This window comes from Drosophila biarmipes, chromosome X (assembly GCF_025231255.1).
Source record: "Drosophila biarmipes strain raj3 chromosome X, RU_DBia_V1.1, whole genome shotgun sequence".
NCBI classification, from domain to species: Eukaryota; Metazoa; Arthropoda; class Insecta; order Diptera; family Drosophilidae; genus Drosophila; species Drosophila biarmipes.
In genome coordinates this window covers 7,963,239-7,988,974 of record NC_066611.1, presented here as the reverse complement: position 1 = coordinate 7,988,974, position 25,736 = coordinate 7,963,239, and the positions used below count along the sequence as shown (strand labels likewise).

The window sequence follows — 25,736 nt, the reverse complement described above, 5'->3', positions numbered from 1 at the left end:
GCATTTGTTAATATCGCTGGCTTAACTAAGTCCCGACGACTTTTATATGATTTTCGGTGCGCCCCCCTCAACGTTTTCGCCCATTTAGCCTGGTGTGCGGTTGTACAAGCTTTTCGATTGCCATTACGAAACTGAAATGGTCGTAAAAATACCGCAGCAACTTGTCCTTGTTCTTGTTCTTGCCCATGTCCTTCCACGTCTGGGTGGCCACCTCCTTTGATGTTCCCTTGGCAGCCGTTCAGCTTCCTTCGGCCGCGCCAAGTAATGAAAAGCGCGTTAAACCGCAATGCGTGCCGTTGTCTATGCCACACACACACATGTGTGTACTGGTGCACTGAGAGAAATAATTAAGGAACAAAATTCATGATAAGATGTTTCGGTACTCGGGTTTATTAAAAAAAATTGCTGGTCAAAGTAATAATTTAAGGATAAATAGAATTTTAAAATGTACTCTTAAACAATTTTAAAGTGATAATGGAAAATGTGATTTTAACATTCCGGATAGACATTTCCCTCGTTTTTCTTGGAATATTATATGCTACTGTAAAAGGCGAACACATTTTGTAAGAATAATACATTTTAAGAATGGAACAAAAAGGGTTATGTACTTAAATAATGTTAGAGTGATAATGAAAAATGTAATTTTAGTTTGCCCGATGGACATTTTCCTCTCATCGAATATTTTCTTGAAACCGTAAAAGGCGACTTAAATATAAAGGTATTTAATTATGTTCTCAAAAACTAACTTGATATTATTTATCTTTTTTTTTTTACTTTTGTCTGTCTTTAAATATTTTTAAATCGCAAATGCTGATTAAAATGTATGTAATTTAACATTAATTGTTGCTATGCAACTTATTTTAACACTAGTTTTTTTCGCTGTGTATAAACACCCATATAAATCCACACACACACACGTATCCTACGATGTGGGTTAGCTGCCACGCCCTCTTACATCAGCGAAGTAAATTGCTAGCCGGCATTTAATTTGATCTTTTGTTTGATTGTGTGCGCTTCGCTTTAATTGAATTTTATGATGATGCTGCACACAGCCTCACAATGGGATGAACCTGATGAAATAAATAAATTAAGAGCTTTAATAAACAAGGAAAGTGAGAATTGTAGTACAGTTTTTACTTAAAATCCTTTAAATTAAATTATAAAAAATAATTCGATCATTAGAATAACTAGTCTTTATAATATAAGCTAACCAGCAGAACTAGGTCCACCCTAATTAACTTGTTAATATCTGCATTACATGGCACAACCATATCTGAGAAACTGAGCTAGGTTTTCACAACTCATTGCCCCTGGTGTTCAATGACATATTCATATTCCATAACGCAGTGGTTTTAATTCCACCGAATAAAATCAAAGGTGGTTTGGCTTTGTTTTCTGCGGTTCCGCTGCTGCCGGCCAACCAAAAGCGACCGAAACCAAAGCGAACCCAACCAAACCAGCCATCAACATCCACATCAACGTCAACTTTGCCGCAACCACAGCTGCATCAACAACAAAAGTGTCAACATCCAATAATACATCCGCAGATGTGCAACAAAATTTAAAACCCAACGCCGGAAAAAATAGGAGGAGCGGAGCGAATGCGGAACCACTGCCTCAATGACACGGCCGGACATTATGAAATTTTCAACGCGACTGCATTATTAATACAATAAATAATAAATGCAGGACAAAGCGCGAGGGGAGCAGCCATAATAATGACAGCCATTTGTGACAAAAGCAGAATGGCGAAAAAATGCCAACCGATCGACCGCAGTTATGAAATAAAACAGGATATGGACTCGCTAATGCTCTTTTCCAAAAATAAAAGCAGCCTCTTACTTAAACTTAACTTTAATATATAAAAAAAAAAATTTTATTTTATACCTCAGAATCTCTCACTTAGGCTTAATTTTAATGTGTAGGTTTTGTTTCCAACTGGTCCAAGTTGATAATGTTTGATTGCCTCTTCCTCAGCCCACTGAACCATGCTTCTTACCTCCGGGATTCGAACCCGGACCGGCGGCAGGCTGGGAGGTCGGAACTCAACCCCCTGAACCAAAACAGTTCTTTGGAGTATCAAAACATTAAACATATATAAGTTCTTATAATATCTAACATATTTTTGTAATATTAAAAAAAGTTCTTAACTTTAATTTAAAAAAATATATTTTTTATTTTATACCTCAGAAACAAAAACAGTTCTTTGGAGTATCAAAACATTAAACATATATAAGTTCTTATAATATCTAACATATTTTTGTAATATTAAAAAAAGTTCTTAACTTTAATTTAAAAAAATATATTTTTTATTTTATACCTCAGAATCTCACTTCGAATTCATATCCAATATCCAATGTTCTATCACTTTAGGCTTAATTCTAATGTGTAGGTTTTGTTTCCAAATGGTTCGAGTTGATAAAGTTTGATTGCCTCTTTCTCAGCCCACTGAACCATGCTTCTTACCACCGGGATTCGAACCCGGACCGGCGGCAGACTGGGAGGTCGGAACTCAACACCCTGGACTGCCGCCGGCGGCGAGGTGACAGGTTTCAGGGTTAAGTTTAAAATTCACCTGCTCTGATTACTAAACAATTAAAATCCTCGCCTACTTTGATTTGTAAAGCAAAGGTTAACGTTAATACTTTAAACTTGAAGTAAGCCTATAGACATCTGGGCCAAACCCGATTTTGTAGAGCAGTTGCTAGGGCATTTACCTTTTGAACTCTAGGGTATAGGTTCGATTCCGCGTTGAAATTTTTTTTGTTTACATATGTTTGTATTTTTTAGACTCTAAAGCTTCTTCTAACGCCAAAAAAAAACACCATAACGTCTAATATTTTTAATATTTTGTTACACAGGAAACAATATGATTGTCTGATTATTAATACATGCCAAAAATTCTTCAAATCGAACCATCCATTAAAAAGTTCTAAGCGAATGAAGTGTGCAATCTCGGAAACAGCAGATTTGCTGCATGCATATCTCCATCTCCCTCACACTTCTGTTAACGGTTATCTGATATTCGAAAAACTCTTCTTTCGTTCTTTCGTTCTTGTTTCTTTTTATTATTTACTTTAAATATATCCTTTTAATAAAAATATTTCCCTTATAGGCATAGTTATTAAATTTAAAATGGAATCCACTGCTAAGTGGACTCCTCGGTGCCCAGGGCATGGGTGCTCTTGAAGGTCACTTTGGAGGGAGCCGGGGAGGGCCGGAGGAGGAGGAGGTCTCTCTTGCGAATGCCCCGCACTGCCGGATCCACCAGATCGTAGCGCAGGCAACTCATTATCTGCTCCGCCTTCGGCATGCACTTCTCCGCGGAGGATTCACTGGTGGAGGCCACCAGCTTCTCGGGCTGCAGACAGGCGATGGACAGGCGCTTGCTGGTCGAGTTCTGCAGGCTGATCACCAGATCCCGACGACTCAGCTTGGCCAGCAGCAGGTACTGGCCGCCCAGCTCATCCACGTAGCTCAGCGAGTATCGGCGGGCATCCCGATTCCAGTGATCCGGCAGCAGTTCACTGGAACTGCCTCCGGCCACCTGCCTTTCACCGGACTTTGTGGCCTCCTTGGTGGTGCATCGCAGGTGGTACTCCTTGGTGACCAGAAAGTGGACGAGGGCTATAAGCAGGTCTGACTTCTTGCGAATGCCCGGCCGGATGCAGTGGAAGAGCCATGGCCAGTCGCAGGACTCGACTTCGGTTTCGCTCTTCCCGAGCACTCCAATCCCCAGGGACTGCAGAGACTTCTGGCTGAGATGGGACAATGACGAAGTGCTGACTGGCGTTTCCATGGCGATCAAGTTGAGGGCATCTTCATGAAGCTCGGTTCTTGCTCACAGGTAATTTTGAACATACTGACAACACAGGGAAACTACAAAAGAAGACTAGATAAAGGTTTTGAAGTTTTAAAAGGGTGTACAAACTAAAACAAAACCATCTTTAGGATTTTTCCAAGAAAAACTAAAAGTTTTAGATGGTTTTAATAGGTATTTTATTTTAACAACAAGAGAAATAATAAAAAAATAAATAAAAATAAATAATACAAAAGTACTGAGGTTTCTAATATTATTTTAACAGTAATTAAATGAAATTAGTAATTAATTTTAATTTTTTAAATTAAATTAAATTAGTAATTAACTTTAATTTTTTAAATTAAATTAAATTAGAAATTAATTTTAATTTAACTGTAATTACTAATAATAATACTGAAATCTCTAAGGTGGGAGGCGTTTTCATATCCATCAAGTTGAGGATATCCTTTTGAAGCTCTTTTTTTAAACCGAAAAAAAACTCCAAGCAAATATTAGCATAATTTGTAGAAATGTTTTCAAATTTAAAAATCTTAACAGGATTTCTTTTAACAATATTAACAATCTTAAAAATATGTAAAGGGTATTTTCATAAGAAGGGAACTCAATTGCAAATATAATATCTATGTATACAAAAAATGTATATATACATAAGCAACTTAGACATTTTATTATTTTTTAAAAATTATCTAAGTATAATATTTTAAAACTGCATTGTTGCTTATACAAATTTTAAACTTTTATGCATAGTATTTGATATTTTTGGCAGCTACTTATTTTATTTTAGTAGTGAAGTTCGTGTTAAATTTTATCAACACTTTTGGCTAAGCTTTGTTACATTTTTGTCAGGTAAATTAGAAATTTGTAAAATAGAAATTTGCTTGTGCTCCCCATGTCCGCAGTAAATGTTGTTAACATGTTTTATTTACACGGCCTGCAAATTGCAATTGGCAGTTGATTTTTGTGGGACCCAAGTCCGTGTTCATGTCCCGGCCAGTCATGCCCCTTTTCCTCACTCTTTTTTTTTTTTTTGGTATTCCAGGTCTGCAGTTACTTTCCCCCCGCCACGTTTTTGTTTGTTTTTATTCAAATTTGCATGCTTAACATAATTCATTTCGTTGCTGCTTTTCCACTTTTCCGCCGCCCGCCTTTGTTGGGATGTCATCGCCGGGCCATCTGAATTGAAGCTGCATTCAATTGGACGCCAGCCGCCGGCCAGGGTCCTTTGTTGTGGCCCACCTCCTCCTTTCTCTATATATTTCGCTGTATATATCTCTATCGCGATGTATACAGATGTGTATTTGCGGCATGTGGCAGTTACTGGCAATGTTCTTTGGCGGCAATTTGGGGGATTGCCCTCGGTTTGCTTGCGGCTGGCTCAAAACGGCTTAAACGATTGCGGCCAAGTCAAGTCGCTGGCTGATATCGGGCGAGGCGAGTAATAAATGCGCATCGCATCCACAAGCGGAAATAGACGGCGCTGCGGTCGGGGCTCCGGGAAACCGGGGAAATCAGGAAACGGGGATCCTGATGGGGTTTCAAACTCAATTCACTGGGTGGAACCTGCAAATGCGTAAGGAAAGCTATTTATGGCTGCCGGAGAGGACATCTTGTGGCGGCTAAGCAACATCTTTCGAAAGTTTCCTCATCTATGCCTGTATAAATTGTATTTAATTTGATAGATACTATTGTTAATTGCCAAGGGAAAATATTACTTGGGCATGGTAAAAATCAAGTTAAAGCCAGGAACAATCAGAAAATTATTTCTTTTAAATTTCGGATCTATCTTAAAGATAAATTATGTTTAATTTTTATTTGAAAGATTTTAAACATTACTTTGGCAGACAGAAATAATAAAAATAATAATAAAAATATAACTTGTACAACTCGGAATTTGTGTTAAAGATACCATTAATATTTTAAAATACAAAAATTCAAAAAAAAAATACATTGTAGTGAGTTTAAAATCTTAAATTGTATGAAATTATATGTAATATAATATTACGGAATCTTAAGATACAATTTATATTCAAAGCTTTATCAAGCAACAAATAAATTAATCTAAGTATAATTATAATTTTTAAAAATCTCCCATTTAAAGGGAATTTGCACCTCTGTTTATAAACAGTATAAGTATGATTAAAAAGTAAGAAATACAACAGCCCTACAGCCCATTCAAAGCGAAAAAATAAAAATAATGTAAATTAAATCAGACGCTTATATTATTCCAAGTAAATAGGACAGGAAATTGAAAGCTCCACAGGGCTTCCATTTTAATTCAGTAAATCCTGCAAATGCGTCGAGTAAGATTTCTGTCCTAGAAAAATAAATAAGTTCAAAGCCGGCAGTCTGCAAAAATAAAACCATATTATGTCACAAATTGTGTTTCATAAATTAAGAGAGACATGTTTAATTTGCATACAGGCAGCAAAACTAAAAAGTTGCTTGCGACAAAAATTCCACAAGACCGAATTCGACTTTGAGCCTAATTTAATTTATGGCCTGAATTCTCTATTATTCGATTATTTGATTAAACTGTTGACGGCCATTGAGTGATATAGACAGCCCACAAAGGCTACTCCATAAAGTGGTTTTATTTTTTAAATTCTTTGCAGAATCACAGCTTTTACGTAGAACAAAGTAAAGGCAGGCCATTATTATTCATTCGAAAGATTTATATTTTATTTTATTTAAATTGTGGAAAAATCATGTCATATGCATAATTCGTTTATAACATTAAAACGCTTTTGCTTAGTAAAAAAACAAAACCTGTCAATTTCAATTTTGAAAGGAATAAACGCAATTTAATTTGCTGCTTTCCTATTTTTTTTTTTTGCAATCATTGAGTGATTGCATTAAAAATTTTCAAAACCAAAGTGCAGAAAAATGAGTCTTTGAGCATAATTGAATTTGCCATATTTTTAATGATCCGTTTGTGCCATTAAAAGTGCGGGCAAAACTGGCAAAGAGCTTACTTTGGAAATCAATAATGGCAACCGAAAATAGCAGTGGCGTGCAGACGACGGGGGGCAAAACAACATCACAAACTTTAGGATGTGGATGGGAAAAACTGGGGGGCAGACAGGGGGAGGAGAAGGCGGAGGAGGAGGAGGTCCTGCCACATCCATGATGCCAATGGTCGCCGCAGAGATTCTGCAGTTGCCTGGCTGACGTTTGGTCGCCTGTGCGCGGAAATGGCGTCGTTAAATTGGTTCCGCATCCGGTTGCCATTGCCATTGCCCTCGCCAAAATAACCCACAGAAGGGGTGGTGCAAGGGGCAGAAGGAGCGGAAGGAATGGAAGGGGAGTCCCCGACAAGGACAACCAGGACAACCGGGACAGTTGAAGTTTACTGCTATTTGACTGCAGCTCGATGACGCGATGCAGCCCCCGAGGCGGCCGTCAAGGAATCCACTTTGCACTTACATTTCCTCCATGGCCCCCGCAATGCGAATGCGGAATGGTTGGTGGAAATTCAAATGCGAGTCCCATGGAAATGGGATTGCCAGCGGCGGCATTGCCGGCAGGACTGCTGCCCAAAAGGAGCTGGATGGCAACTCGAAACGGCGGGATTAGGATAATTGTGTCCCCAAAGTGTTGCCTCCAGCCGCCGATTGAGAAGTGATTAACCAAAACGGTAAGCGATTCGTGGCTTATCGATGCAAAAGATGCAGACGCACAGCAAAGTTCACAAAACTAGCATACTGTTGAGTAGTGTAGTTTAATTTACTAAGGTCTTCTTATAGAACACACTTTAAGAAGGGGAATTAATATAACTTTTGCATATTTTTAAGAGGAATTCCAATGGGGGTAACATTGTTCTTATATTGCAAGTAGCTTAGTAGTGAACTTTATTATAAAACTATAATTTTCATATTTTTTAAAAAAGAGTAACTAATTTGTTTTTTACTATAATTTTTTTAAGTGGTTAACAATATTCTAAATTATATAGTAGTGAACCTTAATTAGTGAGGGTCTCCTTATAATGCAAACCTTAAAAAAAACAATTAAAATAAGACCCACTGCATATTTTTTCGTGAAATTGTTTTAATTATTTATGATGTTTTTTAATTACCGCTATGTAGCCAAAGTGTAAACATAAAAACACAGGGTAATACCATTTTAAGCATTTTTATTTTATTAAGGAACTCAAACAAAACCAAAAGTATTGTTAAATATTTGTAAAAGGGACTAAAAGTATGCTGGAAAAATTTAATTCATCAGAATTTAAAATTTTCAATATATTGTTGCCTACTTTTGGACACTTTTGCAATAGATTTTAAGATATAATTGTGCTTTAAGTTCTGTATCAAATAATCATTTATTTTCTTAAGGAAACATATTAGAGTTTTTTTGTTGTTACAAAATTATTACATTTTATTTTCTTTTTCCCGTCTTCATTTGAGTTCTTCAATTGAGTTATTCCCCTAGTTTTTTGAGCCCAGATCTTCGACGCGAGTTGATTGAGTTCGATGCCCGGATCAAATACGCCTGCAGCTCATGTGGCACCTGCATAATTAATGCCCCGTGTAGTGGCACACCTGCTCAGCCACCTCACCTGTGGAAATTCAATTAACTTCGACTCGTTTGCCTGGGCGGAGGCGGAAGTGCGGCCGCTGAGGCGTCAATGAGCAACCGCAATTGATATAAATTTGAAATTTTGCAGCCTCCTCGCGGCTGAGGGCACACAGATCCTTTTATGGTCGGCCTGTGCCTTTTTTCCGGCCCTATAAAAATTTAATTTCCAGCCTAATGGTTGTCATGTGTGTGTGGGGGCCTCCTTCCTTTCGGCGGCGGAGGAAGGTCCTGTCTGCGCCGGCTGCACTTAATTCGCTCCTCGAGTCCTCGAGCCGGCCGTAAAAGGCGTCCATCGACCGAAATGGAATAAAAGTGCGCTTGCAGTGTGTGTAATAAATTTCCCGAGTGCTGTGTGCCCCTAACGCGTATTCAGCCGGTTAACCGGCTAGTCGCTGCACCAAAAGAAAATACATTCCAAGTACTTCGAGCCCCAAAACCCATAAAAATTGCACTTAAATTGGAACTTACTTAAATTAATTAAAAACCTAAAGTCCGATAGGCGAAACTACCCGGCTCACACCTTCTTTTATAACAAAAATTTGAATTATAAAATGGACAGAAGGCAAAAAAAAGCTTAAATTATTTACTTACTTTTAAAAGTGTCAATTTCATGGTATCAAAAAAAAAACAAGGCAGCTGATGGATTTTTTCGACTTTTTCAGAGGACACAGTAGCTCAGGGGCTAGAGCCTCAATCTTTTGCTTCAGAGGTTATGAGTTCAAATCCCATCGAAAACGGTTGTGTTTAATTTATAATTTGGGGTTTTCTAACGCAGTGAATTTTTTTGTTAGCTATAATTAGGTGCCTTAAAGGAAATATTTTTTTAAAAAGGAAAATAGATTGTGTCAATCAAAAGAATACTTACATTTAAATTTACTTTATTATTAGAATGTACTTCAATTAAAATGTGATTAAATTAAAATTTACTCATAAAAATTTACTTAAATTTAGTTAGTTTAAGATTCAGTTCAGTTAAAATATACTTAATTTAAATTTACATGTATGAAAATTTGCCTAAAGTATATAAAATATTAAAAATTAAATTAAATTAAAATGATCTTAAATAAAAATTTACTTAACTTAAAACTAATTTAAATTGAAATTTTTTAAACCAAAAATATTTATTTGAAATTAAATTTTGGTTAATGTTATTGACTATTCAGAAAACTGTGGTGGTGCAAAAAAGAAACTTCTGTTTTCACCTTTTATATACAAGTTTTGGTATTTAAAGGTAAAAATTTTAATTTAATTTTAATTTCAAATAATAAATACATTATGCTAGTAACATTTGCCATATTCCTAATAAATTAAAAAGAAACAAAGCATCTCAACAATCTTTTTAGTACTCAGTAGATCAATGGATAAAACATTTATTTCTCACTCCAAAGTTAGAGAGTTCAAGTCCCAGTGATGTTGCGTTCCATTTGGAAATAAAATATTTTTTCTTCAAAATAAGTGCATAAAATATATAACTTTTTTAACCTATCTGATATTTAACTTCAGCTGGTAAATACGTGTAGTGCCGTGAATTCTTGCATATTAGAAAGTTTCGTGGCGTGTGGGCGTTTGGCGTCTCCTGCCACGCCCCCGGGCGTTCAGCTATTTTCAGTTCAGTGGCCAGAGTTTTCCGGACTGCCCTTTGCATGCCTCACGCAAATATGGCTAGCACGAAAAGAAATAACAAAAAAAATAAAACGGGGAAAAGAGGAGTGTGGTCAGGAGGAGCATACACCCAGGGCTAAAGGGAACGCTTCGCTGGTCAGGACTCCAGTTGTGGCCAGGACGAAAAGCAGTGAACAGTGACCAGAACCAGGAGAGCCCGCACCAGGACCAGAACCAGGAGAAACGGAGGCTCCGGAATGGCCAAGTTGCCCGGCAGCATGCACGCCCACCATATCCTCCGTCCGGGCGAATTATACGGACATCGTGCCACCATTCTGGCCAGCAATCCACTTACGCTCAAGCGAAACCGGGCTACGACCACGGACTTTTGACTAGAGAAATGCAGGGCATTTCCGGCAAGCTGGAGAAAATATGAAGGGAGCTTTAGGAAAGGAGGTGTTCAGGAGGGTGTGTCAAGTGGCAGTTGATATATTGACACGAACAGAAATAACATTTTAAAATTTTATTTAAAAAAACAGGAATTTAAAAATTAAAGAGGTATTTGATTTCTTCTTAATAAAACACAAAAATAATAATCATTGCGGATATGTAAACTACAATGGATTATATAAATATTGGTGCATTTGAAAATGTTTCAGAATTTTTTCTTGCTCATGTTTTTTTAGAAATGAAAAACGGCCCTTGGCTTTAATTATTTACGTATTTTTCTGCATAAAAAAATCACAATTAAAAATATTATTAATGTCTTAAATGCAATAAAATGTATTACGAAAAAAAGAGTTTAATGATTGATTGAATTATTTATTAATTTTATTTAAAATATAACTATGAGAGCATTAAATAAATATTTGATTTAGACAAATAACCGAAAACTGATTGTTAAAACTTCAAATTAATTTTTACTTAAATTATAAAAAATAAAAAGAATCTTTATGTTCAATTATTCTGCTATTGAACATAATTTATTTACGTTTTGCTGTAAATTACGTATACGACCGGGTGGCCATTGTTAAGGTATTTTGCATACTCCCCAGGCATTCGTCGCCTAGGGTATTTCAGAAGGCAGCAACTGAGTTAGGAGCTCTTATGGGCCCCGGCCCTCCTGTTTTTCAATTTACAAAATACGCCTCCAGCCGCTTTTCACGCGTCGCGCACTCAAAAACAACCAAAGGAAGGGAAAAATGGAAAATTAACAGAAAAGAAAAAAAAAACAGGAGGCGGAAAAAAGGAAACAAGAATAGGAAGGGGAAAATGAAGACTGGAGGTATACTTAGCACTCTAGAATCGGACTTCGATGGGTAAGAAATAATATTTGAAGACATCTAATTTAAACGTAACATCATAACTTTAATAAAAGTAGTTAGACCAAGGAACCCATTTAACAAGTTATATATTTTTTTAATTTGCTAAAAGGCAAAATGCTTATAAAATATAATAGAGATTATAAGAAGCCATTCCTTGGCCTTAAAGACAGCTCTAGTTGTCCCCAGCATTTTCCACCCCATTTCCGAGAAAGTCACCTTTTGTATTTGTAATTTCTTGAAAGGGTTTCATTTTATTCATAATTCATTACTTGGTTTACATTTAGACTATTTTACTGCATGTTTTTTGTTTGGTTTTTTGTTTTGTTTTTTTTGGTTTTTTTTTCAGAGCGACCCAACGGGACGTATTAATCTGCCCGCTGCTCTCAAATACTCAAGTACCTACAAATAATTCTCTACATCAAGTGCTTTCTGTTTTTCCGGCCTTTTTTCCGTATCATTTGGGGACTCGTCGCCGCCTTTTTTCGGTTTTATTTTCCTCCTTGGGTTTTCCTCTTTCGATTCGTTAAATTTTAGCTTAATCTTAAGTGTGCTCGTTTCTTGCAACGCATTTTTCAATTTATATTCGCTTACGCTTCTCCGCTCCGCCAATTTGCCGCAATCATTCGAAGTAATTTTCTCAAAATTTTCAAATGACGAACGCCCGCTCTGGTTTTTTTCCTTTTTTTTTATTTTGCTTACACAAATTGTATTTGACTATTTTAAATACACCAAAAAAAAAAAAACAACATCTATTTCATATGTTCATAATTTATAGGTAAATATGTAATTTGCTTGGCGGTTGCCGTTCTGGATTTTCGTTCGCTGCTGCCAGTCGCTATCAATGCTTAAAGAATTTAAATAAAAAATGAAACCTTTTAGTGATTTAAAAGAATTAAAAGAATTTAAACCCTTAAAACGAAATTGATTTAAGTGAATAAATAACTCACTCAAAGCTAGTTTCAACTTACGGAAGCTTTAATTTTGTGGGCTTAATAAATTTAAAATTAATAAGAATCTGAGTTTATTTAATAAATTTCTAGTATTTTAGTAATAAACAGGAGTTTAAAAAGAAATTGACAAGTGAAAGGCCAGGGGCGAAATAATTGCTGTGCACTGCTTTTCAGTTTTTGCTTTTTTCCTGCACTTAGCACACTTTTTCCCTCTTCAGACCAGTGTGACCACACGTCGCTTGTAGGCAAAGCAAACGGAAATCCAAAACAGACGCCTTATGTATACGTTTGTAAACACTTTTCTTGTAGTATTTATCGTACTTTAGATTTGGCCTTTGCATCGCACACACTCCCTGCTTTTCCAGCTGAATCTCTTTTTACTTTTTCGCCTTGCCTTCTCCCCACCTGGCAGATTCGCACTTTCTCCGGCTGCAAGTGTATCTGTATCTGTTTTTGAGTGTGCGTGTTTATTTGTTTGTGCTCTCATTCCTTTTCCTTTTTTATTTTTTATTTTTCCTTTTTTATTTTTGTCGTTGAAAAATTGACATATTTCAGTGCTTGCAACTGGAGGCGAGACGACTTGTGTTGAGTTTGAGTTTTCTTTTGGGTTTCCGGTTGGATTTCCGGCATTTCTGCCGGAGACACAAGACTTTGGCAAGCGTTAGCTACCCCCAAACTTTTTGCCCGGCATGTGGATATGGGATTTTCGGGGGAGGAGACTCTCAGACTCTAAGGAGGAAATGGCCAGCGGCTCAGCTGTTTAAATTTACTCTGATTTTGAAGACCAATTACCTGGCTGCAGGGAGTGTACTTCTTACCTCTCTTCTCTCTCTCTTGTATTTTTTGTATCTTATTTATGGATTAACAGTTTGGTAACTGTTACGATTACGTTTACGGGTTTTTTGCGGTGTTGCAAGTGCGGATTTGCGGCTCTCGGGGGGTGTTTAGCCCAAGATCTTCTTGAAATAGCTAACCGTTTCCGGTTTGGTTAGCGAGCGTCGTCGATTTGGCTTGAATGGCGCCTCGGTTTCGTCCAGGAAGTTGTGTCGTTTGGTGGCCGCCTCCGCATCCAACTGGTCCACCTGGTCGTCCTCCTCCTCGGGGCTGCCCATGCCGTTGTTGTCCACCTTGAAGGAGCCCACGTTCAGCGGATATAGGGTGAATCTCACTGGCTTGGGCACGGGTGTTGTTTTTGCAGTGGCTCCGGCTGTTGCTGCTGGCGTGGCGGCTGGTGTTGCTGCTGTGGCATTCGATTTGATTTCATTACCTGCGGTTGGTCTTGCAGCAATGGCTGTTCCTGCTGGCGCTTCACTGGCAATTACTGTTGCTGCCGTTGATGTTGATGTTGCTGCGGTGTCTTCAGCTACTTTCACGCTTGTTGGCATCTCCACAGCTGCACCTGTTGTCGCTGTCACGGTTGATGTTGCCACTGTGTCTGCTGCTGCTGTTGGTGTTGCTGCTGCTGCTGTTGTTGCTGCTGCTGGTATTGCTGGTGTTGCTGTTGCTGCTGTTGCTGCTGTCAGCTCCTTCGATGACGTGACTGCTGATGGCTGCAATTCCGCCTTGGCTGAAGTTGTTGCTCTTGCTGCTGTTGCTGCTGCTGATGTTGTCACTGGGCTGGTTGTTGTTGCTGCCAGTGTTGTTGTGGTTGCATGCTCGCTGGCATGTTTCGCCGGTGGCACATAGTGCGACTTCACCAGCAGCATTGGCGGTATAAAGCGCGTATTGTCGGCGGACTCGTTGACGTGTGTTGCATGTTGCTGCTGCAGCGTGGAGCCTTCGTGCAATAACTGTTGCTGGTGGTGTTGCTGCTGCTGCGAGGGATGTATGGGGTGGGCCATGTTGTTGTTGCCGTTGCTGTTGTCGGCGGGCGTGGCATGGCTGGTTGTTGTATGTGAGGTTGTTGGTGTGGCAGCTGACGATGTTGTTGCTGCTGTTGTGGTTCTTGCCATCGATGAAGTGGCTGCTACTGTTGTTGCTGCTGCGGCTGCTGCCTTGGTTGTTCGTGGTGCCACCATTGTTGTTGGCTCTGGTTTCTTGGTTGTTGTAGTGGTTGTCTCTTCAGGCCGGGGTGTTGTTGTCGTTGTTGTTGTCGTGGTGGTGGTTGTTGTGGTGGTGCTTCTAATCGTGGTTGCTGGCTTTCTGGTTGTTGTAGTTGTTGATGTTGCTTGCGACGCCTCAGAACTTGTGGTGTCCACTGCTATTGGTGTGGTCGCCACTTCAGCTGAGGTTGTTGTTGTTCCAGCCGTTGTTGTTGGTGCTGCTGTTGTTGTAGTGGTTGTTGCAGTCGCTGTTGCCGGTGGCGCCAAGGTGCTGGTCTTCAGCGTTGTGCTTGTTGCCGTCGTCAAAGGGACTTCCGCCTCACGAACCGGCGGCATGGTGCGCAAATCCTGCGGCAGGATCTTCTTCCTGTGCGGCAAATGCTCGAATATCTCGTTGGAGACATCGCTGTTGCTGTCGTCCTCGTTGAGTGGCACCCCCATGCCCGGAGGCAGTTGCTCCGCGCTGAGCGCCGGCTGGTCGCCCATCATCATCTCCTCCTCGTGCTGGTGCACCAGCGACTTGCGCGACTTCTGTTGCTGCTGCTGCTGCTGGCTGTGCTGCTGCTGCTGCTGGTGGCTGCCCTGCAACTTCTTGGCAAAGTCCGGCGTGATCACCTTCTTGGCCGCCTTCTTCACCGGCTTGGGCACCAGGTCCGGGATGCGATAGAGTCCCGACAGAGACACCGCGCCCGGTGCATCCGCCTGCATCAGCTCGCCCAGGCCGGGAACGGACACGGCCGCGGGTGGCACTGGTGGCGCCACCTCGATGTTGATGGCCATGCCGGAGCGCCGGCCGTAGTTGGGCAGCAGGTCGATGTCGTTGTTCTCCTTGTTGTCGGTGCGAATGTTGTTGATGATCTGCAGCGACTTGAAGTGCGAGTTGGTGATGTCGTTGATGCGCTGCGCCTCCAGACGCTCCTTGGGGCAGATCAGCTGGCGGATGGCGGGCTCACGGTCCTGGAAGAGGTTGGAGGGGTAAGAAAAAAATATATATATTAAAAGAATATTTATAGATATTTTAAGCCAGTTATAAAATAGTCTTCATTCTCAGCACTTTTAATGAATTTTATAGTAATTATTTAACAACAAATATATTATTGTTTGAACCCATCCTATCATTGGTTTTAAAAGGAGCATACTAACAGCTACCTGAATACGCAGGTAAATCCTTTACAGCTTAATTTTAATTAAATTTAATTTACATTTTTTAACATTTCTAAAAATTAATATTACTAAATATATATATATATTTATAAATTTTTTCCCCCGCCCACTCACCTCCTTGCCCTTGCAGGTGTGTCGCAGCAGTCCCTCCTCCTGGCAGTTGCGGATGAGCTCGATGCTGGCCGTGTCCGCCATGTACTGCATGGTCAGGTTGGGCATGTCCTTCAGGATGCAAGCGTCTGCCCAGCTGGGCACTGCGGTTGGAGGTGGTGGTGGAGATCGGTTAGCCTTGGCTGGAAGCCTGCCCAGAGGGCGCGACTTACCTGGCATTTCGCAGAGGAAGGAGGCCGTCTCGGGTCCCCCGCAGCGGAGGGCGTGCCAGCGGTAGTCGCGGATGGGATCGATTACGGCGCAGAGGGGAGCATCCATCAGGGGCAGGGACTCGGCCCAGTATCCGGTGTCCGCCACCAAGGGTCGGGAGTTCCTAGCCAGCCCAAAGCAGAGATATCTTAAGTTGGAGAAGGGCTTTTCCTTTGTCTGTTCTTGGGTTTTTCTATTTCGTCTTTCTATCTATCTATCTATCTATCTATCTATCTATCTATCTATCTATCTGTCTATCTATCCATCTATCTATCCATCTATCTGTCTATCTATCCATCTATCTATCCATCTATCTATCCATCTATCTATCCATCTATCTATCCATCTATCTAACTGTTTATCTATATATATATTTATCCATATATTAATGTTTCTACCTATCTATCTATCTCTCTATAGATATTAGTGCATCATCTATCTATGTAGCCCAATATATATCTATATACTCGTATATATATCTATATATTATTCTATATATCTGTCTATCTATCTAAATTCGAATCTGTCTATCAGTATATATTAATTCTATATCTATCTACCCATCTAACTAACTAACTCACAAGCTATTTAATTATCTAACCATCTTTAAAGTCTATCTCAAAATCCCTCTTTTTTTTGTTTACAAGATTATCAAATAATGTGATGAAATACAGTTTTCATTCGAGTGTTGTATTATTATTTTAACTATTTAATTAAATCAGATATTTCGTACTATTTTCTTCGCTTATTAGTTGCTTTTAGAAATTTAATCAAAGGGATGAAAACAAATACCGAGAGCCTTAGTCAAAGCATTTTGTTTGTTCTTTCTTTTTGATTTTTTGTATAGTAATGGGTGAGCGTTATTACTTTGTTTAACTTTTTTATGAAAACCAATATCCTACACTTTCCAATGTTTCCCATTTAATTGGCCAAAAGTCACAGTTATGAAGCAAACAGCCTTTGCCCAACCATTTTGTTTGCCCTTCCATCTTGTATGCCCTCCTACACATTCGCATTCCTGTGTTTTGTTTATTTTGTTTAACTATTTGATGAAAACCGATATGCTGGACTAGCTGCCTCGTTATTTTGTTGAATTTTTCGAATTTAATTGGCCGAAAGTCGGAAAGTTATGAAAACCGATATGCGGCAGCGCTGGCATTATTATTTTATTTGCCTTCCCTTCTTGATTTCACTTAGTGTGTCATGTATGCTTTTTCCACTCGGGGACTTCCCCGACTCCTGGACTTCCTACTCCCTATTCCGATCTGCTCCTAAATGGAGGACCACTATACACATGTCGGCCCCAACAGGACAATTGTCACACAATCCCTTTCGGCCGCATCCCCGAGTCCCCGAATCCCTGTATCTCTGTATCTGTGTATCCTACGGATACCCTTTGTTGCTGGTGTTGATGCTGATGTGCCCGTTGCCATTGTTGTACTTACGACCACATAAAACGATCCGAGTTCTGCGGTCGCATGAGACCAATCCAAACGATGTCGTTCACATCCAATTCCCTCAGCAGGTCGCGCGTTGCATCGAATTGAAAACTGTTGTCGACTGTAAGGACGCAGGACGCAGGACATTTGGAGAAACAAAGCGAAAAAATCAACTGGGATGAGCTCAAATGAAAACGAGACGACAAATGGTTTTATTTGTTCTACACTGGGTATTTCTATTAAACTTGCCTCGACTCTTGTTTTTGTTTTTCTGTTTATTTGTTTCCTTTTTCTATTGAGTTTTTTTCGGGCTGTGGGAAAGCCATCAGCTCGATGTTACCCTTCGGTGACAACACAAATTGTTAACAAAACGCCGTTGAAAATTATTTTTGTTTCCATTTTTCCGGCTCTCATGTCTGTTTTCTGTTTTCGCTCCTGTTTGCGATTCTTATTTAGCTATTGTTTGTGTTGCCCGTTCTGGCACATGGCACACACGTCCTTCGATTTGCATATGTTGCCAAAAAATAGGAGGGGGTGAGTATGTGTGCCATGTCAACGAATCGACCCTTGACCCCAAACGATTTACCTGCCAGCGGCATATTAATCAACAAATCCAGAAAGGTATGTCCTTTATTGGTAAATATTATTGATACTTTTTCGTTTTATAAAAAAAATATTAATTGGAATTTTTTTAGGTGATTTTTGGTATTAAAAATAAAATGAAAATTGCTCAAGACTCGCCTGATTGTAAGTATATTTTTAAACTCAGAAAAAGGTTCCAAAGATGTTTTATTAGAATCATATTATATATTGATGTTTTAAGTTTTGAAAACCAAACGGACAAGAATTATATGACAAAAAATATATATCTTAAGGAACTATTAAAAAAAAATTTATTTAAACTTCGAAAATGTATCCCTAGTTATTTTTAATCTTCCAAAAAAGCAGTGCTTCTCTCCTTATGTAGTAATATTAATGATATATTTTATTTTTCAAAAATAACTTAAAGAACTCTATGACCATGAATGCATTTCCTAGGAGAGTATTTAAAGATTTATATTTTTAAATATAAAAAAAGCCATAGCTATATATTTTAATTAGCGATTGATCCAAGAAAATCTGTTTTGATATATTTTGTTTAAAAAAAACTTTAAAAACTTTATGAACAAAAATAAATAATTCGTAGAAAATTGGTAAATGAATCATAATATAAAAGCCACAATTTTTTCTTTTTATTTTCTCTTTCTTCAAAAAAATCAATACCTTCTAGACAAAAATTCTTCTATTTTATATAACAAATTTATATTTAGAAAAAGAAATTGAAAATGAATTCTTTTAAATATAGAAATTTTAGCTTTATCTCTCTATATCTATCTATTTAAGCTGTTTTCCCAGGAACTCCAGTCCTGGCCAGCCGCACACTAGAAATACTTTATTATACAAATGAATAAATTTTCCCTGGCTGACTTTTATTTGGCTTTGCCCCCCAGTAAAGATCACAGGACCTGCATCCGTCGGAAGTTTTGTGCAAAAGCAGATATATTGGCAACTTTCTGGCACACCATTGAGTCGGTTGTTTTGGGTCATTTGAGCGACCGGGTGATTGTGATTTAGATGCACTGAACTGTTTGGCCATCTTTATCTGGCCAGCGTTGACCCCAATCTGGAGCCCCTTTCGGAGTCCCCCCCTGGTCAGGCCGCCACTGCAGCGACAGCATTTGTCAGGAGGATTTATTGTATTATGAGCTTGGTTGGCTGGTTGGTTTAGTTTCTCTGGCTGGCAGGGCGGCTTGGAGGTGGAAAGCCCCCCTCCGACTGAAAATGGAAGGCAAAAGGGGCGAGTGCAGGGGCCAGAGGTTGCGATTCTACGGCAAAGCTTTTGGGGTCCGGCCACATAAAAGACTCGACTGTGGCTGCGTCACTTTGCTGTCATTTCATTCATTTGCGAACCACAATGGCCACGTCCCTTTGGCATCTGTCTCTGGCACCCTTATGTCTTTTCGCCACCCCCTTCCCCTTCCCCACCCCCAACCTCAAGCCCAGTCCCTTTTGCCCTGCCAGATGCATTCGTTGCTAGGTGACACTCTCGTTGGCCGGACATTTGTAATAATGTGGCCTTCCCCAGACCGTTTCCCTTTTGCCACATTTTTTTTGCTTTGTACTCCCGGCTTATTTGCATTCCTCACTTTCAGTTCTTTCTGGCATTTAGCCCGGCTCTTCTTGCCTTTTACTCCGGCACTTGCCGTGGTTTTCCCGGGGGGATTTTCCCTACTTTTCTTACCTGTCACCAGATTGGCATGATGAAATTGGCACACGGCATCGGCCTCGAACCAGGATATGCGATCGCGGAAGAAGCGATAGAAGACGTTCAGGCCCTCCTGCGGCATTGTCCAGGTGTTGCTCACGTTCACCTGTGGAGGGGGAAAAAAGAGTTCATTTCGTTTTATTTGTATGCGAGCGGCGCACAGTGCGTATACGTTATGCATTAAGCATTAAGCATACGCCGCGTGGCCCGTAAAGCGTTTACATTTTTAATGCCCAGAGGCGTGGGGTGTGTGTGTGTGTGTGTGTGTGTGTGGAAAGGGGGGCTGTTGTCTGAGGAGGGGTCTACCTTCTCTACGACATTAAAAATACATGCAATACACGCGCTGCTGCTGCTGCTGCTGCTGGATGTAAAATCTGCTTTGAAGCCTGTCCCCATATATTTCATTAGGGCCAAACTGTGCCATACGAGGGCCCCCAAACAGCTGCCACCCACTCCGAATGCTCCTCCCCTGCTCCTCCAGAGATTCCTCCAAAAATGTTCTTTGTAACACGGCCGCGTGCTGGGACCCAGGAAGCAAACGCCAGGGGAACCAGGTTGGGTACTCCATCCGCATCTCCATTTCCATCCCCATCCCCATCTCCATCTCAGCAAGTGGAGTGGAGTGACAGGCCTCGCTTTTCTACATTAACTAATTAGGAGCAGAGGCCCGGGACGACGGTGCATAAATACCCGGCGCACTCTCGGCTACAAAAATATTATATGGCCATATATATGGTATACACATTTAGCATCCGCACAAAGACGAGCTGCGCCAAGCTGATGACAAAGTGCGGCCAAAAGAAGGTGGCATTACGGTGGGCTTAACGAAACACTCTTGTCAAACGGAAATTTAAATAGCTGATTTCCAGGCGAGTGTGCTGTATAATAAAGTGTGTTCTGGATGACTTTGCGGAGCGAAACAATTTTAATAGGCTTCAGAACGCTGTTTTAGTTAAGATATTTTTTTAAGACAGGTAGTTGATCTGGAAGTTGAAGTCTAAAGTCGAATTTTGTGTTTAGAATGAGTTCATAAAACAAAATATTTTAATAGGCTTACAAAAAAACTTAGGGAATATAAGGGACGTAGCTTAAGTTTTTAAAAATTATCGGTAATATTGGGGTAATAAAGTTAAAGGTTTTTAAGTATTTAAAATTTAGAAGTCTACTTCCAAAGCTGATTTTCAGGGGTGCTCTGTGTAATAAGGTATACTATATTTTGGAATGACTTTATGAATTTAAATATATTTAAAAGTATAATCCTAAACAATTTAAATTAGTTTATTATGGGTTTCGTTAGGAGCCTTGCTTACATTTTTAAAAATGATCTGCAAATAGTTTAAGCAAAAAACAACGTATTTTAAATCCAAGTGGTTTTTAATTATATTAAAAAATATGCTATTCCAATGAATTATGACAGGACTAATCTCATATACAAAATATTTAGAAATAAAGTTAAAGAAATAAAAGTTATAAGCACTTTCCCGCCCCAATTTCGAATCGATTCCTGCCAGGGCTGCAATCGCAGTAGCCCTGGCATTTTCCGAAATAAAACCAGGTTTGGTTGAAGTTTGCCCCCGGGCGCTGTCACCTCGCCGCCGGCGGCAGCCTGGGGATTAGCTTTCCCAATCCCCAGTTCGAGATCTGTGCCGCCGGTCCGGGTTCGAATCCCGGTAAGTAGTAAGAAGCACGGTACAGGAACAGACTTTACTGCTGAGCTGAGCTGAGCTGAGCGAACTCCAAAATATACACTGGATCATTACTTGAGCACAAGAAACCTTCAAACTGAGATCGTACACTAACTAGGTTTAAGCGTAAAGTGAAATCATACAAAAAGACACTTGAATAAAATGAAACACAAATAAACTTTTTTGTGCTTCAACTAAAAAAACAAATAAACTTTGTTCTTATTTTTAATTTTTATTTATTTATGTGAAATAAAAATATAAGCAAATCCATTTGTTATTTTTAATTGCTATTTGTATATTAACTTACTCAAAAATAAATAAAAGCGAACCTCATTTTATTATTTTGTATTACTTATGTATAAAACTTAATTTAATTTCTTTAATTTTAATTTTCATCTATAAGCTTTATATTTATTTGTTCGATTAAAAATAAAAGCTAACGTATTATAGTTTTATTTATAATATACATATTAACTAACTTGACCCAAAAATAAAAGATACCTCTCCTATTTTTTTATAACTTATAAAATTACTTAATTTAATTGCTTTTTTTATTTGCATTTTTAGCCATATATTTGTTTACTTTATTTAAAGGTAAAAGCAGCCCCCTTTGAACCGTGAAATGTTCGAACTTTGATGCATTAAAAGGGGATAAATCAACATTTGCATAATTAAAGCGCTTCCCATGGCCGCTTTTAGCCATAAAAATCCTGTTAATTGCGATTCCCTTTCAATTAAAGCTTTTTCTGGCCCCTGAATTTGGCCTCTACCTTTTTTCTGTTCATCAAATGCTCATCGTGAACGTATCAAAGTATGGCTCATTTTTTTGCGGAACTAATTAAATTTGTTTTGTGAATATTGCCTAGCAACTTTTCGGCGGGCGAATTCCTGTGGCAGAGCTTTTCGGCTAAAATATCCAGCGAAATTAAGAAGAGTCAAAAGGAATGCTGGTCATAAATTTGAAAATTTTATTTCCACTTTCGCCAGCCCGCCGAATTTTCACTGCTTTTCAGCCGAACTGGGGGTAAAAAAAAAAAAAATGGAAACGCACCGTATAGTATTTATGCGGGGGGTGTGCGGCGGGCATTTCATTAACTTAATTAACATTTAATTGAAAAATTCAAAAAAGCCAACTTCTTGGCCATTGTGATGCGGGCGGAATGCGAGGGGAGGCACTTTCATCTCCTCAGAGCGGAAATTCCATCGACAAAGAAATGAGATGATTAACGCCATAGAGGCCGGCGAAAGGAAAATGCTCATTGAGGGAAACTCGGCGAAGACTATGTACACAATTACCAGTATATATGTGTGCTCGGATAAGTCACTTATCAGTCGATTAACTTTGTTTTTATATCCGCCCGAGTGATTCATCTGCTTTTTATCGCCCGCTAACAAAATATCAATTGGATTCGCCCACAGCAATTGCATAAATACATTTATGGCCATGAATATACACACACTTTTATGACTGTTAAAGCCCTGATGGCCGATTATTACAGCTTTTCGAGTGCGGCTACAAATTATTTAATTTCAACTCGAAGTGGCAGCTAACAAACGCATCCGTCGGTGCGAGCATTTTTGATGGAATTATTAATTATGCCATGAAAGTTGCTGGCGCTGCAATTATTCAATTATAGCCAGCGGAAATGTTTTTGAAATTTTATATAATCGAATGTGCGCTTGGTTCGTTGGAGTTACTGATCAGCGAATGCGCTTTGTTGAAATGCGGCGGGAAATTGCAAAGTAAGCTGTATATATAAGGATATATCCACAAGACACTTTACAGAACCAAGAGAATATGCTAAAAATGGTATATCCCATTTTTAACAATCTAAAAAAAGGCTTGCTTTAAAATACAATGCCTTAAAAAGAGAAAAAATCCTTGGGATTTGAACCTCTTTACCTTAGATTTTGAGATGAGAACTCTAACCTCTGACCTACTCAAGGCCGTAGAAAAATCGAAAAAATGCCTTGACTGCCTCGTCTGTTATTTGAAGTTTTACGATTTCTGACGCTCAACTCTGGGGCAAAGCAGATGCCCCATTAGCAAGTGCAACAGAAGCATGAGTATCTGCGACACAAATGGTGCAGCAATAAGCTGCTGAGCTGCAGCAATGTTTGCAATAAGAGTTGCAATTTAGCAACAATAGCTATTGTTGCACGAGCAATAGGGGCATTAAGTGCGGCATAATCATCTTAAAGTATTACAGAATCAATGTCGTTAGCATTGGAAAATCGGGAGGCTGCCCCCATTAGGAAAACATGGGAAAACAGAGCTTGGGCAAATAAAATTACAACATCTGCTAGGTAGAAATATAGAATAATTGGGGTAAATAAGTGTTTTACTTTTTTGTATGGAAATATTTACGAAATATATTATAATGCTTTCTTGATAATGTGGTTGCAACTCAGAGAAATATCAGCCAGTAATAAAGTTGATTAATATGTTGAGATAGACAAGGTAAAAAGGTGGATATAGTATTCCACTAAATGTTATATAAAATATTTGTAAGAAGCCCAACCCTTAGGCGTATCTATGAGGAAAGTAGTTGTATTATTTTACATAATATATAATTTTATTTTGCCTAACAACTTTTAAAGAGAAGCCCAATTTTTTGTGCCACATTTAGAAATATTAGCCGGAAATAAAGCTTAATAATTTGTATAGAACCACCAAGTAAATAAGTAATTATGTATATTATTTTAGTGAATTTTGTACTATTTTATATTCCCTGAAAATTTAAAAAAAAAAATCCCAATTTCTGTGAAACATTTATAAATAGAGGGCAAAGTCAAAGTTAAATAATATTTATAGATGCAGCGAATAAAAAATTCCTTCGTATATATGTTTCTTAATTTTTTTATGCCTAGAAAAATAACTACTGAATTTAATACAGCTTTTTTGCCTAGGGAAATATCTACTAATTTTTATACCATTTTATTTCGCTTGAAAAGTTTTGAGAACAAGCTCATTTTTTGTGCCACACTTAAGAATATTTGGGAGAATTAAAGCTAATAAATATTTATGGATGGTCCCAGTATTTTATTCTACTGAATTTAATACATTTTTATTTTGCCCAGGAAAATATCTACTGAATTTTATTTCCCCAGAAAACTTTTGAGAACAAGCCCAATTTTTGTGCCACACTTAGGAACACCATCGGGAACTGAAGAGCTGAACAAGTGCAACTGAAGCTGCAGCAGATGTTCTGTTGCCGCCGTTTGTTGACTTTTAAATATATATTTTTTGTATCTTTTTTTATATATATTTTCCCCCTTTCTTTGCCATATTTTTGTGCCTTTCTTGTGCTTTTTGGCGACTCCGCTGCAAGTTTCTGTGCAAACAATCGCACGATTGCTACTTCTTTTGCGGCGCCTCCCGCTGATGTTGCTGTTGTTCGCGGCAATGTTGCTGCTGTTGGTGTTGCTGCTGCTGATGTTGCTGCTGTTGCTGCTGTTGCCGGCGATGTTGCTGCCGTTGTTTGCCCGCTGTTTTCCCTCTAGTTATGCTTTGTTTGTAATTATGATGAAGACATCCTGTGGACGCGCGGGCGGTGCGGGCACAAATTAAACAAAAGAATAAGTGAAATCACAAAGCGCTGCAAAAGACTTCTTTGTGCTTGTATAATTTTTGTATTTGCATTTTGCCAACTAGTTAGTACAATGCCCAACCCTTCTCGTTTTTTCCCCCTCCTGACAACGCAATTCGCCGTGTGGATTCCCCGCGAAAGCGCTCTGTTTGCACCCTTTAATCATGGGTTTTTATTTTACCTCCGCGCGGAAGAGGAAATTAAGCACTAAGTACTTGAAAGCGAACATTTAGCCAAACGATTGTAATGAGATCACAAAGTTTTAAAGCACCTAATGGGGGTAGAAAAATTACAATAAACGCCTTCTGATAGTAAAGATACGTTACAATAATAGTCTAATAAATAAAAATAATCATATCAAAGCAACCTAAAGAACTAGTTGCACTTTTAAGATAGTTTTTCTTAGCCTATTGTTACTTTAAATAAGTAAGATATATTATATGACATACTGAAAATATTCTGTCAATTAAATATATAATCATATTTTAAAGCTTTGTTTAAAAGAATTAAATAAAAATATCATCCTAAAGCGACCTAAGAATTTATTTATATTTTTAGATATTATTTTTTAATAAAATAAAAATCATCTGATATAAATACTTATATTCTGAGAAATAAATGTAGGCATTTTGAGCATTTAATAACTTTTAAGACCATATTTATATTTCTAGATATTTCTAAACAAATTTCTTATAAAATAAGATAAAAATCACCTGATAATAATGATATGCTAGTAAAATATTCCAAAAAGAAAGGTGATATATTTCCAGCTTTGTAAAAATAAAAAATCTATTTAACAGCATCTTGAATAACTTATTTCTCCTTAAGGATATTTCTTCTATTTTCTATTCTCTTGAAACTTTAATGCAGAAATAATTT

At 38.5% G+C, this 25,736-nt stretch overlaps 2 protein-coding genes across 2 annotated transcripts in view; both read right to left on the bottom strand.

The window, feature by feature from the left end:
- Positions 1-3,049: 3,049 nt before the first annotated feature.
- Positions 3,050-3,893, bottom strand: LOC108030244 (proteasome inhibitor PI31 subunit). Its single transcript, XM_017103092.3, has one exon. It carries the CDS (start codon positions 3,797-3,799, stop codon positions 3,149-3,151), a length of 651 nt encoding a protein of 216 aa, XP_016958581.1. The 5' UTR covers positions 3,800-3,893; the 3' UTR covers positions 3,050-3,148.
- A 7,646-nt stretch (positions 3,894-11,539) lies between these two features.
- Positions 11,540-25,736, bottom strand: part of LOC108036148 (mucin-5AC) — a 35,065-nt gene continuing 20,868 nt past the window's right edge. Inside the window, exons 3-7 of the mRNA XM_017112140.3 lie at positions 19,559-19,688; positions 17,284-17,398; positions 15,802-15,962; positions 15,593-15,732; positions 11,540-15,271 (exon numbers count right to left, since the gene is read on the bottom strand). Coding sequence (XP_016967629.1) covers positions 13,217-15,271; positions 15,593-15,732; positions 15,802-15,962; positions 17,284-17,398; positions 19,559-19,688 — 2,601 coding nt within the window. The 3' untranslated portion in view covers positions 11,540-13,216. The remainder of the gene's footprint in view (positions 15,272-15,592; positions 15,733-15,801; positions 15,963-17,283; positions 17,399-19,558; positions 19,689-25,736) is intronic.